Below are 13,323 nucleotides of genomic sequence, written 5' to 3' on the forward strand. Positions count from 1 at the left end.
TTAATGACATTTGAAAGATGTTCTGGAATATATAGATATGATCAGGAACACTAGTGACTTTGTCTTAGGAAAATTAATCATGATATACTAATGAAAGAGCATAAACAACTACAACTAAGACTGAAGTGACAGAAATAATCATAGAATCAATAAGGTTGGAAGAGACCTCAAAGATCATCAAGTCCAACCTGTCACCCAAGACCTCATGACTACTAAACCATGGCACCAAGGGCCACGTCCAATCCCCTCTTGAACACCTCCAGGGATGGTGACTCCACCACCTCCCTGGGCAGCCCATTCCAACTCTCTCTGTGAAGAACCTTCTCGTCACCTCAAGCCTAAACTTCCCCTGGCACAGCTTGAGACTATGTCCTCTTGTAGCCCCCTCCTGGCTACAACCTCCCTTCAGGTAGTTGTAGACAGCAATAAGGTCTCCCTTGAGCCTCTTCTTCTCCAGACTAAACAATCCCAGCTCCCTCAGCCTCTCCTCATAGGGCTTGTGCTCAAGGCCTCTCACCAGCCTCATTGCCCTTCTCTGGACACATTCAAGAGTCTCAATGTCCTTCTTAAATTGAGGGGCCCAGAAGTGGACACAGGACTCAAGGTGTGGTCTAACCAGTTCTGAGTACAGGGGGACAATGACTTCCCTGCTCCTGCTGGCTACAGTATTTCTGATGCAGGCCAGGATGCCATTGGCCCTCTTGGCCACCTGGGCACACTGCTGGCTCGTGTTCAGCCTACTGTTAACCAGTACTCCCAGGTCCCTTTCTGTCTGGCTGCTCCCCAGCCACTCCAACCCCAGCCTGTAGCTCTGCGTGGGGTTGTTGTGGCCAAAGTGCAGCACCCAGCACTTGGACTTGTTGAATGTCATCATGTTGGACTCTGTCCATCTGTCCAGCCAGTCAAGATCCCTCTGGAGAGCTCTTCTGCCCTCTAACCGATCAACACCTGCTCCCAACTTGGTGTCATCTGCAAATTTACTGATGACTGACTCAATCCCCTCATCCAGATCATCAATGAAGCTACTGCATAATCTCCTGCCTTACAAGTATTGTAAGATAAACTCAAGTACAGTTTTCCACAGCACAGAAACTTGAAAAGTGTTATCCATACTGTTTACATAAAACATAACTTGCCTGTTGTGGACAGAGGGGGTTTCTTGGATCATGCATGGTATATTATTCTCAAGGTTGTAGTTTAAACTGTTTGTCATGCAAACTGGCTGGGCAGACCACAAGTCTCCTGTTGGGTAAAGACCTAAAAAGGGAAAAGGAAATGAAATACAGAACAACAGGGGGGAGACTCCACAAACTGAATAGCACAATGACACTTTATTCTCATAACCACAAGACAGACACTATGCTACACACCAAAAATATCCAGAATTACTAACCAATCTATTTTTATTGTGATTAATATCCATTTTTAAGCAAACCTCAAAATTTCTACTGGTTAAAAAAAAAAAATATATATATATAAGAGAAGTCTTGGACCAAGAATCTGAAATTCAACAAAATAGGGCAAGGAATCCTTATAGAGTCTTTAAGTCATCAGCCACCAGCACCAATGCTGCACTCCTTCCTCACAGCAGGACAGACAGCAGGGAGGTAGATTTTCACTAGCCTCCAGCTCACCCCCATGCCATCAGTCACAAACCACTTCTGAAGGCCAAATGCACAAATGCAGCAGGAACTGGGCTGTGATTTCAACACAATGACCAAGCAACAGATGAACTTGTTAATGCTGTATTTAGCCCATAGGGCATATATTCATTGTGCTGCTCTCTATGCACTGAGAGCCCTGACTGCCCACAGACACTTGAGTTCCTACCAACTCTAAGAACATGCAGCTGGAAAATTCCAAATTAGCAGAGACAATGGTTGCAAAGTTAGCTCTACTCCATTATTTTACGTGAGAGACATTATGAATATTGCTGCCATGGAAGAAGTTTAAGCAGCATGTGGATCCTACCGGACACAGGTTAAGCCTAAAGCAAAAGGGATAGCCACAGGAGGGCAGCTCGGCTGCCCAAAGAACCATGTGTCCTAACCAGCTGTAAAACTACACCTTACCATGTAGCCTGTTTCTTTCATGAATCCCTCTCAACAAATTAGTGTTACTTCCCTTTGAGATGTGAACAATGAAAAGTCAAGATTTTTGATAGCCCACCCCAACCTCATTTAGTATTGCTCTCAAAGAGAGAAAGTCCTGACTGTGGAAATTTAGAGAGAAAAATGGTCATAGCTGATTTGATGCCAAGCTTCATTTTAACACAGAAACCTGTGCTCTTGATCTCCCAACCACATTACTTCTGGACATAAATCTGAGCAAAGTAAGAGGTGGAAAAAACAACGGATATTTAAAATGTGCGTTGAAAGCTACACACTGTCTTCACACTGAAGGTTTTAAGTTTTCATTTTGCTAACTTTGCTCTTAACTTTAGAAGTGAGTCAAGTTCTAGTAACAGGATGTCTATAAACCTCGTGTATAAAAGTGTTACTAACCACATTACTGAAACGGCCTGATAAAGCGTGTAAAAAAGATTCAGATATTAATAACGCAACTGACCTTTACTTTTGTCAGGATCTGCAGCTATGTCAGTGAAATTAGGACATAACGTTTCAGGATATTGGGGGATGCTGTTCATGTCTCTGCTGAATGAAAAGAAAATTTGATTTCTTAAGTCTAGACACTTTTATGTTTCATAATCCAAAGTATGCAAAGGAAACAGAGAGAAAAAATATTCTAGTGAACAGCACGATTGCTACTGCTTTCCCACTTCTTGAATTTTCTTACTCTGAATTAACCACTTCCATTTCTTAAAAGTTTTTCTTTTCCAATTAAAAGCCATCTACATGCAAAATTATTGAAATTAATACACCTTTAATTGCCCCACTTCTATTATTAAAGTATCAACCCACTGCAGATTCACTCAACAGTTCTTCTATAAAACTGGAAAGGAAGCTACGGTCCATGAAGATGAGCAGGGTTTCTCATAATGTTTCAATGCTCCCAACAACTTTCAGGCAGGTTTACTTTTTATGTGCACAAAGACACATAGGCACACATGAACATTTCATACTCATTGAATTCCATCAAATAAAATAGCCAAAATGAATGGAAAGGGAGCATTTTCAAGCACCAGAATCCCACAGGAAAAGGATTAAATTACTTCTGCTAGTGAAAACAGAAAGTCATGAATGAGAAGTGAAATGAGGACTGGTATCAATAGAATTTCAAGATGCTATCTCTACTATAGTAAAGAGGTAGAAAAGAATGCGGGGAAGGGGGAATCAATTTTCATGCTGTATATCCTAGGAGATTAAAAGAACAACATCAACTTGCAAGTCTCACTTCCACACTGTTTTTTTAAACCATTATTATTACTTTACTATAACTAAGCCATAAGGGAAGTGTAAGTTGGTGAGATCTGTAAGAAACGAGAGGGGAAAAACAATTTCCTTTTTTCCCCAATTTTATCTTACATTTGGAATTGTTTGTCATATTTCCCCAGTATAATCCATTTTGGATGTATTTTTTCAAGTACTGAAAAAGATTCTTCTTCCAACAAATAAGTGCAATTAGATAATCACAAAAAACAAGACAACAGATAAGCATAATTTATCAAACTGATGTTGGTGTTGTTCCTTTAATGCCTTACAGGTGTAGGTTCAAAAATTTTACCTGGTATTGCAGATGTTATGAGACAGATTTAAAGTGATAGGAGTTTCAGATGGAAAATCATTTTGTGAAATATTCTCTCCTAAAGAAAAGAATGACTGTGAAAATCAAAAGATCCTAAAAAAAGAAGTTTGCACAGAATATGCATACACACAAATAGAATCATCAGTGGTGGTTTTCCTCAGACTGGAATATCACTAACTGCATTCACTTCAAAGGGGGCTCTCTAAGTCTACATGGTCCTAAATGTATTTTATGACTTAAAAGTTATTACTACACTCTTAATGGAGAGGCTCCTTGCTACTTTCAAATTAATTCTGAATTTGACATGACTTTTTTTGGTAAGAGGTATTATAATTTGAACAAACAGAAAAGTAATGTACGTGCAATTCATTATCTATTAGATCGAGGTTCAGATACTTCACGCACTAGCTATCCAGGTCCAGTATCCTCAGATCTGCTCTCACACATTCCTCATTCCTCATTTGTGGATTTATTAAATAGCTATAACACTTTCATGAGAATAATGTGATGTTACATAAATTCAAAGGCAGAAATTGCTTTCACTAGTGACTTTCCATTCTTTCATCTTTCCATGAAAACTAACAGTGCAGCTTCCTCAGTGAGGAGCCTGACAGCCCATCTCCATCCCCAAAATCTGTGGGTTGGTTGTTTTTTGGTTTTTGGCTGTGTTTTTTTCAAGTACCAAGTCATTTAAATCTGTCCTCATGTTTCTGAGAGGTGCCCTACAGCAGGAAAGTTATGTGCCCCATGCCATGGTACCCCTTTCTATTCAGAAGAAGGCTGAAACTGCCCACTACTGTGCAGAGGTGACAGTTGCAGAACTTACTGGATGGAAGAAAATGCCTGGCAGTAATCATGGGCTTTTTATCTCCATCTGAACTGCTGGTACTGCTCCAGCTTCCCCAGCTCCCACGACTGGCACGAACACTTCCTGATGAACTTCCACAATCTGAGCTTGAATCAGAACAAAACTTCTCCAAACACTTCTTTTTGGACCGTTGATAAAAGCTTTCTAAAGACATTGAAAAAAACAGTAATAAAAACCAACAAAACACCCAAGACAAAACATCTAAGTAAGTCTTTCAGCTGAAGATTCAGTGAAAAGTCAACTAACACATGAATGTACATGGATTCTCTGAATCTACTAATGACTGGACAGAAAATAGTATTTACTAATAGCCTCAAGATCAACACACCAGCCCCTACCACAAGGGGCTTATGGCCTATGTGATATCCCCAGTACAAGGAATGCAAGTGAGGATACAGTGAAATCTGAGGCAGTAGTCTGAAACAGGAAGCCCATTCTCTTCTTTGAAATATACAGTCAATACTTCAAACAGGAAATGTATCCTGGCTGTAGGAACAGGCATACTAAAAGCAAGTGACAAATGCTGCAAGTAATGAACTCCTAAGCGCTACATTCTCCATTCTTACTATCTTGTCAGGGAGATATAGGAAAATAACCACTGATACCTTCTTCAACCCTTCTCTTCCTGAAAGCCAGGGAAAAGGAGTTGATTAAAACCCTGATGAAAAAGCAAGAAGCGAGAACCCAAGCTAGAGGAGTTTCTAAAAAAATGACCTATTCTAATGGTGGCCTTTGCAGTACTCTGCTTCAGCTAGTAGCAGCTTTAATTGAAGCCCACAAGCAAACTACCAGTCCTTCAACTCAGGAGTGATGGATTATGGCTTCAGACTGATTCGTCTGGTGATTTGTATCACTAACCAACCCTACAGAGAAAGCACATAGAGCCCTTCAGAAGTGAGAAGGTATAATTTCAGGCACTGCATCATGCCAGTCCTGTCACAGTTTGAAAGGAGAGAAGCACAAGTCTCTCAAGGAAGGAATACAGTTCTACTGCCACAAAAGGCGTGTTCTATTTCTTCCCCCATCCAAAATAATGAAGATTGCGTACCTGTTTCTCCCTGTATGGACAAGCTCCCAGCTTTTTGGTCTGCTTTACAGTTTTCCCCGTTAACCTGAGGACACCATGCTCTTATTCCAATATTCACTCTTAGATCCGGCCTTTCAAATTCACTGCACATATGCTTCAGCTCACTCTGCTCAGGGACCCTAGTACAACCACAGCAACATGTTTATGGTTTACATTTCAGCGGCATTTTCTCTTTTCAGGCACTGGACACAAACTCACACAACTATTGAGGCAGGATGCAGGGTCAAAGAATAGGATTAGGTGTCTTACTCCCTAACTTAACAGAAAACTATAAAACCTTTCCCAAAAATGCACCATCCCAACACAGAGCCTACTGCTGCTCAGGTGGAGAAGCAAAACAAAATGTGTGTGTGTGTGTGTTCAACTCCATTCTCTAATGCACTTGCAGAATGCAATCATATCTTACTGTGATAAGCAGAGTCTAGAACTATATGAAGATGTACATACATAGAAAAATGTATGTACATTATGTCTGTTTCACATAAGTAGAATGAAACCATCATCTGAAGTGATCTTAAGTTTTTGCTACTAAAACTGAACTATCTGGATCCAGTATTTTAATCGTAGAGTATTAACAGGAAACTAATAAAATCCAGGTGTCAAGTTTCTGTGGGAAGGAAATGGTTACATCTTTAGTCATAAAGTAGCAACAGCTGAAGCAGTTCAAGAAACAGACACCAAATTTCAGTATTTTGCTTCCATTTTTTCCTACGTACAAAGATGTGCATCCTGCAAAGGTTTACACATAACGAAACTGTAACAGCCCCATCAGATTTACAACCTCCTTGGTTAAGTCCACTGACCTCAAGAGGACCACTCACAATAAAAATTTCGTCTGTGAAGGCTTTGTAGGATCATGACCTTAAGTCAAAGGGCTAGGGGAGGGGAAGGAGGAGGAGGATTTTCTCCTCACAAGCCTTTCTAACTGGTATTTTTTAATAACCATCCAAACAACCTACATTTAAAATACATAAGTAGTTTACAGTTGACTTCAGAACTCCATTTAAACCAGCCTTAGGATGGGAAGAAAAAAAAACAAAAGGCATCTCAAGGTGCTCTCAATATTCTTTTGAGCCCAGTGCTGCTCTCAGCTTTTCTATCATTATAGAAAAAATGCAAACTACTGCCTACATATTCCTTTTTCTCTTCCAAAACCACTAGGAGACAACATTCCCTCCATTACTCAATGTAGCAGATGATTCTCCTGAAGGAGGAACAGCATCAACAATGTTGTTTTCCTTTTTCCACTGAAGAGAACACACCCTGGATTTTATCTATACAATCACAATGGAAAGGAAGCTCAATATCCAAACTTCAGAAATGGTAAATTCCAGCCTATAACTGAGAGCAACCCCTGCAGTGCAGAATGGGGTAAGTCTGTGTACATGCAGACTTACAAATGGAAAATTTCATCCTTTTTTTTGTGCTGGTGATACTTAGTACTGCATATTCTTAAAAATAAAGGTTCAGGCCAGGATTAAAATGTTTATTTAAAACAGACAAAGCAATCCTGCCTAACATACTACCCAAAACCTGCAGAAATATTACAGGACCTCTGAATTTCTTCACAATTTGGTGAGGCAATACCTACCTTGCAGATATATTAACATTCTTCTTCTTGTTTTTTCTAGATGTTCTACTTCTATTCCAATTCATATTTGGTAAATTTCCTTCCTTCTTCTCCTGAGGTGGCTTCTTCCTATATGCATCTTCTTGCTAAAGATAAAAACACAAGTTGGGACAATACATACATTATAAAATTAAGTAAATTAACTCCACTGGATTCTTCTAGCTACATTTCTCTGGACAAAAAAACCTGACCCAAATGCATAGTTACTTAGTGATTTAGTGCTTTACCACAGCACATCCTCTTTCCAGCACCATCAATTTGACCAGCTTTCCAAGACTATGTCCTTCAAGACACCAACTGCTGATGAGAAAGCAATTTTTGAATTCCCAGTGTTAGCATTTTCCCCCTCACAGCATCTAACTCTGACTTCCAGGGAAATTAAAAAAATAGGGGGAGAAAAATGAAAGCAGTCATTAAAATTCCCAATGTGCTAAAACCAAAAAACATCTGCCAGATTTATGATCAGTTTGTGTGCAAGTTCAGCAACCATAAATCCTCCTTTTCCTCAGCAGCTGGAGGGAGGCATTCATTTGAATTACAACTAAGGAAATTATGGGGTAAGTTAACCAACAAATATTAGCAAACTGAGCACCATCAGCCACACATGGAAAGAAGTTTGTAACAACACTTCCTAAAAAAGACTGGCTGCCTTTTCTCATACATATTCCTCAAGCATGGTAAGCAATTCCTTCTTACACATTTTGACATGGGATTCCCATCAGATAGACAGGAAACAAACCTAATCCAAATTCTTGGTCTTATTAATTACCAGATGAAGTTCTTCAAGTGTTTTATGCTGTCTGCAACAAAGGTACAACTCTGTGTTTACTCTGCTCAGAAACCAGGAATGAAGAATAATCCTTCTCAGCAGCTTCCAAACTGTTCTGCCCACTATATTACCAAATACAAATCCCTCTATTTGGAGATCAGGTCTGCAAATGAAGACTGACATGCTATCTAGGACACCCCTTCCCCCCCCTCCCCAAAGTATGTTCCCACATCATTACTGTGGCTGACAGCTGGCAATAGATTCCAGTATGTTTGTGCCAGCTGACAATAATCAAGAGTACTTCTGATTGTGATACAGCCAATATCACAACACAAGAGCTGTTTTCATTTTTACCCAAACTGTTCATCATTCTATAAAGCAGCATTAATACGCAATGGATGCGGGACTGCACAACTGCACTCTTCCTCATTCACCTGATTTACACTGATCGGATCTATGGCTATAAATATTAGTCTCTACAAAGATGTACATATCTGCATGTGTATACATATGAACAACAGAAATATAATTTTTGGTTTGAAAAGCAGAAAGATCACAATACAAACCTCAGAAGAAGTAATCTCCTCCTTTGTACAGCATGGAGTCTCTTCCTTGGGTCCTTTGTTGATTTTTTTCTCTGTGGAAGGCTTGAGGTTGATCTGCTTTTTTAGAGACTCACAGTTTTCTGTTTCATTCCTGAGAGGCACTTGCTGGCTATTCCCTACAATTAAAAGGCAACATCAGTTTTCTTGGGAAGAGAATGAATTCCAGATCTTAACCATATTATTTTCTACCTTTCTTCAATAACAGACTTGTAGTGCTTTACTAAACGCAGGCAGACTAACCTCTAGGCCATTAATGCTGAAAATGCCAAAACCAAAAGCTATTGCTGCATACAAATTCTTACAGCAGCTGCAAAAAGTAGTTCTTTATTGACTCATGCTTGTGGGCACACCACTCCTAGCAGAAGAATAAATTACCTAGGTCCTGCTCATCTCATCTAAATTTGAGCTTTTTGGGTCCCAGGACACAGCTCTGTAAAGTAGAATCTGAAGCCAGAGAATACTAGGCTAAAATACTGGGTGGAGAAGAGACTTCAGAAAGAGGTGGATCAAAATAAGAACAGTCCACTCGGTGCTTTATATCTCTGCATTAAGCACCCTCTGCACTGCCTATAAAGAAAAGGAAAGTGAGCCTTTCTTTGGGATGAGTTCCTCGTTAAAAATATATCTTCTGGAGAGTCTTGTGAGGAAGAACAATTATTCTTGTGTAACAAACTCTAAGAGATGAGAATTTGAGAATAAAACTCTCTTCACAACTAGATGAGCTGCCCAGTCAAATCACAGTTTTCCACATGGGCCCTGCCAATGCCGGACAGGACAGAATTAACTTCAGCTCTGACTGGTTCCCAGTATCTCAGGTATCTACATTACAGCTACAGTGATCTGTTACCCAGACTCTCAGCTGCTCTGCATGAGAAATGTCACCACTTATTGTGGTGGTCGTCTTTAATGAGAAAGGCACACCCAAATGTGTTTATGGTTTCCTATCTAGCAGCAAACTACAACTTCCTAGCTGAGTCAGCCACTCTCTTCCCTCTGGAGCAGGAAATCATGATGATTGCAAAAGGAGCCCAGGTGAATGAAACACCAGAGACAACAAGCAAAGGAAGCTGCTCTGTTGTGCTCCAGCTTACAAACATATCTCAGATCCTGAACGTATCACATTGATAACCATGATTTCCACAGCCTGTACTTAGTTACTTTCCTGTGCCTCCTAGACATAGTTAAGATGTAATTACTGATCTTACCCCCCTAATCTAATTTCCTAATTCAAAGTAAATAACAAACAAGAGCACATGAATAGCGTCCAAGTACTTTTTAAAGCATGCAAAATTATCCTGTTTCCACTGAAGACAGTTCGTTATCTCACAGGTAACAACAGGTTAGCAATAGGTCCAGGGTAACTACACACATCAGTAGAGCCTGAAATCCCTTTGTGGTGGTTCACTCACTAAACTCTGCCATAGCTACAGGAAATGGCAGTACTTGGTGTTCAACTGCTTTGCCAAGTACCTAAGTAGAGCCAGGGGATATGCTCTCCATCTGTTCCTAAAATTGAGTTGTGAAGTCAAGAGGCAAGATTTTCCAGAGAGGTTCCATAGTGGGGGGCGGGGCGGAGAAACAAACAACCAACCAACAAAAAAAAACCCCACCAAAAACCCCAAGATGAAAAAATAGAGCTATACAATTACTAAGAGAAATCTTTATCTGCTGATTCCTACAAAATATAGTTTCACAACACTCTGATGCTAGCTTCTGTTATTTCAGGTGGTTTTATCAAAGGAGTTCTGAATACTCAGTACTAAGCACTTTTGTTTGGTGATGAAAAATCAGGTGCCGGCTATTCACTACCCATGAAAAATTTCAAAGTGGGATGTATCTAAATATTTGCCAGGGGTAATTTGTTTCTTATAAGCAGATCTGTGACATCAATTATTTTAACCATGAAAATGCTCCAACACGAGCTTTAGCTCTGTAACCAAAAAAACGAATGTATGATTTATGAAACAACTTCTAATGCAAGCTGTTTCCTTAGAAAAGTGAACAGATACATCACAGCGAGCACACAAGAAATACCACGTCTCCTTGTCTCACACAAAGAAACAAAATCCTGATCACAGTGAACTGAGCAGAAGATTTCACCCAGTAATTTCAACTGACAGAAACTGCAGGGGGGGAAAAAATAAATTAAAAAATTACCACTAGGTTTCCTGGAAATTTCTTGCAGTTCCGGCTGTTGCTGAGGTGAATTTCTGGACAGGTGACTTTCGGGTAGCTTCTTGGATATCTTCACAGGACAGAACTCCTGTTCTTTGAGCTCTACTAGATTTTCTGAACTTTTAAGGTTAGTTTCCTTAGGAAACATACATGTTTGAAGATCTTCCTTCAGACCACATTCTGAAGAAGTATTTTTTATGAGAACTGTATTTTTCAGTGCACTTTCATCTTTACCCAGAAAGTTTTCTGGAAGAGTTAAATTCTTGTTAACATTTATGCCATTTGCATATTTTAGAGTTACCCAGTTCTCACTGACAACATCAGTGCAAATGTCCTCTTTTGGTGCTGAGATTTGGTTCTCTGCAATCTGATTTTGTTTCTCATCAGTAGCTGCAATGGCACTGCTAGCCGCCGTGTTTGGTTTCTGCTTACTGTAGTAAACTGAACATTTGTGTTTCTTCTGAGAGTGGCTATATGTCGCAGGACTTCTCTTAGCTGCATTCTGACTTCGGCTGGAAGAAGTGCCTACAGACAGGAAGCCCTTCCCTTTACCTTTATCTGAGGAACTGTATGAATCCATAAATGTCTTGCAGCTTCCCCTGGAATGAAAATTCAATTATTTGAGATTTGTTTTATCTACAAAGCTATCATGAACTGTTTTATGAGATATTCTGTAAGAAAATAAAGGGAGGCCTATTCACAAGCCATTAAATTGCATGATAGCAGCCAAAAATATTGTGATTTCAGTGGGAATTAAGCAAAACTCTTAAATAGGTGCTCAGACTTCAAATGCATTTATATGCATCAGTGACTAAGAACCTAACTGACAACCTAAAAGGGTCAGATATGAGGACATGAATGTATTTTACCATTCTTTCCATGGCTGCTGCTCATGGCATTTCCTTTACTTCCATAGCACGATTTTTACCTTATATACTACTAAAAACATACATGATTAATAAACCCTCAGGTTCTTCCATTTCTCTTTTGTGGAGCTGAATATACACAACAATGCTGAAAGCTCTCTTGAAGAGGTTGCTAAACCAGCCCCCAGTAAAATTGAAATACAAATAGAGAGAAAGAAATGCAAAGAGGTAGAAAGCATCACTCCACAATAAACAGGGTACAATGAAAGGCAATTTATAAGAAGAAATAAATATTTTTACTTGTATGAATCAGAGCTGATGACATCAACAGAGTTGCTGTTCTGCTGCAGCGAAGAACTAGGATTTGACCTCTGTCTTGATTTCACAAACTCTGCTAGAATATACTGGGCTTGCTGGAAGGCTATCAGAATCACTCCAAGCAGGGACAAACTGCCAAAGAAACAGACACTGGTGTCTACAATTTCCGGCAGTATTCAGTGAAGAAGTGAAAAAGCTTGCAACAAGATGCACCTTTCAAATATTTTGTGGGTAAACTTTAAGTAAGAAGACAGATGTGAAAACTCAAAATACAGTTTTAAATATGTATATTTTAATGGTACCTCCCCCCCCCTTTTATAACCCTTGCTTGTTATTATCACAATAAAATAACTCAGCTATGAGCTCTGCACAGAACAAAATAGCTAGAAAGAAAAAAATTTCATTCTAAAAAAAGCCAATACTTTAAGATCAGTTAATAAAACAAGGACAATATATCACAGCATACTACTTATTGGTCTTCTGAGTAGCTTTTGGTCAGTCATGATAGTTATGTCATTCTTTTGATATTTGTTTAATACTGTGTCTTTCTGTTCCTAGACAAAATGCTGCCATAAAATTAACTACAAATGCCACCATACTTCTGAACTAAAACTGAAGGTGAAAATATCCCCTCTTTCTCTCCAGTTTATTAGGGTTACCATATAAAACCAGATACAAATTGATCAGGACACAAATCTTTGCAGTTCAGCAAAGTAAAAATTTTGTCAGCAGGAAAACACAATGTCAAATTCCAGATTTTCTGGTTCATTATTGTTGCTTCATTATTGTTTTCAGTCATTATTGTTATTTCATTTGTGTCAAGTTTTCAGTATCAAAACAATGGAAGCACAACCACTGTGAGCATCAGGATCTCACTTAGGCATGGACCAGCCGCTATGCATATCACTATGACTTTCACATTCACTGCTTGTTAGGACTGCAGGAATTCAGGGCTGGTGTGATAAAAGCACTGAGCATCATATGTGACAAACAATATTCAATTCACCCTACACTGTGTGAAAGGTTAGCAAATATAGACAAAAAAAAAAGAGTATGTGTTGGAGCAGAACTTGTAACTGTTGTACAAAAGTACAGTCTTCTTAAAAGCAGTTTACCATGTGCAAGCAATGAGTCACCTAACACGAGCCAAATCATCTTTCTCAGGTAGTCCATGGAGATGCAGATGCACAAGTGTGTCTAGCAAAAGCTAACAACAAATAGTTTTTAACAAAAAGGAATAAAGATCCTCACTTGATTGACTTAAAATTTTATAAATAAAATTTAAATTAATCTTTCAGAA

At 39.2% G+C, this 13,323-nt stretch overlaps 1 protein-coding gene across 3 annotated transcripts in view; it reads right to left on the minus strand.

The window, feature by feature from the left end:
• The window catches only part of TMEM131L (transmembrane 131 like), an 84,201-nt gene that overhangs the window by 4,575 nt on the left and 66,303 nt on the right, over window positions 1–13,323 (minus strand). For 2 of the 3 annotated variants that reach the window (XM_068137258.1, XM_068137257.1), the window contains exons 24-32: window positions 12,006–12,155; window positions 10,822–11,438; window positions 8,626–8,780; window positions 7,252–7,376; window positions 5,622–5,779; window positions 4,532–4,717; window positions 3,685–3,763; window positions 2,569–2,654; window positions 1,137–1,257 (exon numbers count right to left, since the gene is read on the minus strand). In XM_068137258.1, the coding sequence (XP_067993359.1) occupies window positions 1,137–1,257; window positions 2,569–2,654; window positions 3,685–3,763; window positions 4,532–4,717; window positions 5,622–5,779; window positions 7,252–7,376; window positions 8,626–8,780; window positions 10,822–11,438; window positions 12,006–12,155 (1,677 nt within the window). The remainder of the gene's footprint in view (window positions 1–1,136; window positions 1,258–2,568; window positions 2,655–3,684; window positions 3,764–4,531; window positions 4,718–5,621; window positions 5,780–7,251; window positions 7,377–8,625; window positions 8,781–10,821; window positions 11,439–12,005; window positions 12,156–13,323) is intronic. The other variant, XM_068137259.1, reaches the window with a different exon arrangement.

Source organism: Melanerpes formicivorus, unplaced genomic scaffold (genome assembly GCF_026170545.1).
Source record: "Melanerpes formicivorus ecotype bairdi unplaced genomic scaffold, bMelFor1.0.p_v2 SCAF_4, whole genome shotgun sequence".
Classification (NCBI taxonomy): Eukaryota; Metazoa; Chordata; class Aves; order Piciformes; family Picidae; genus Melanerpes; species Melanerpes formicivorus.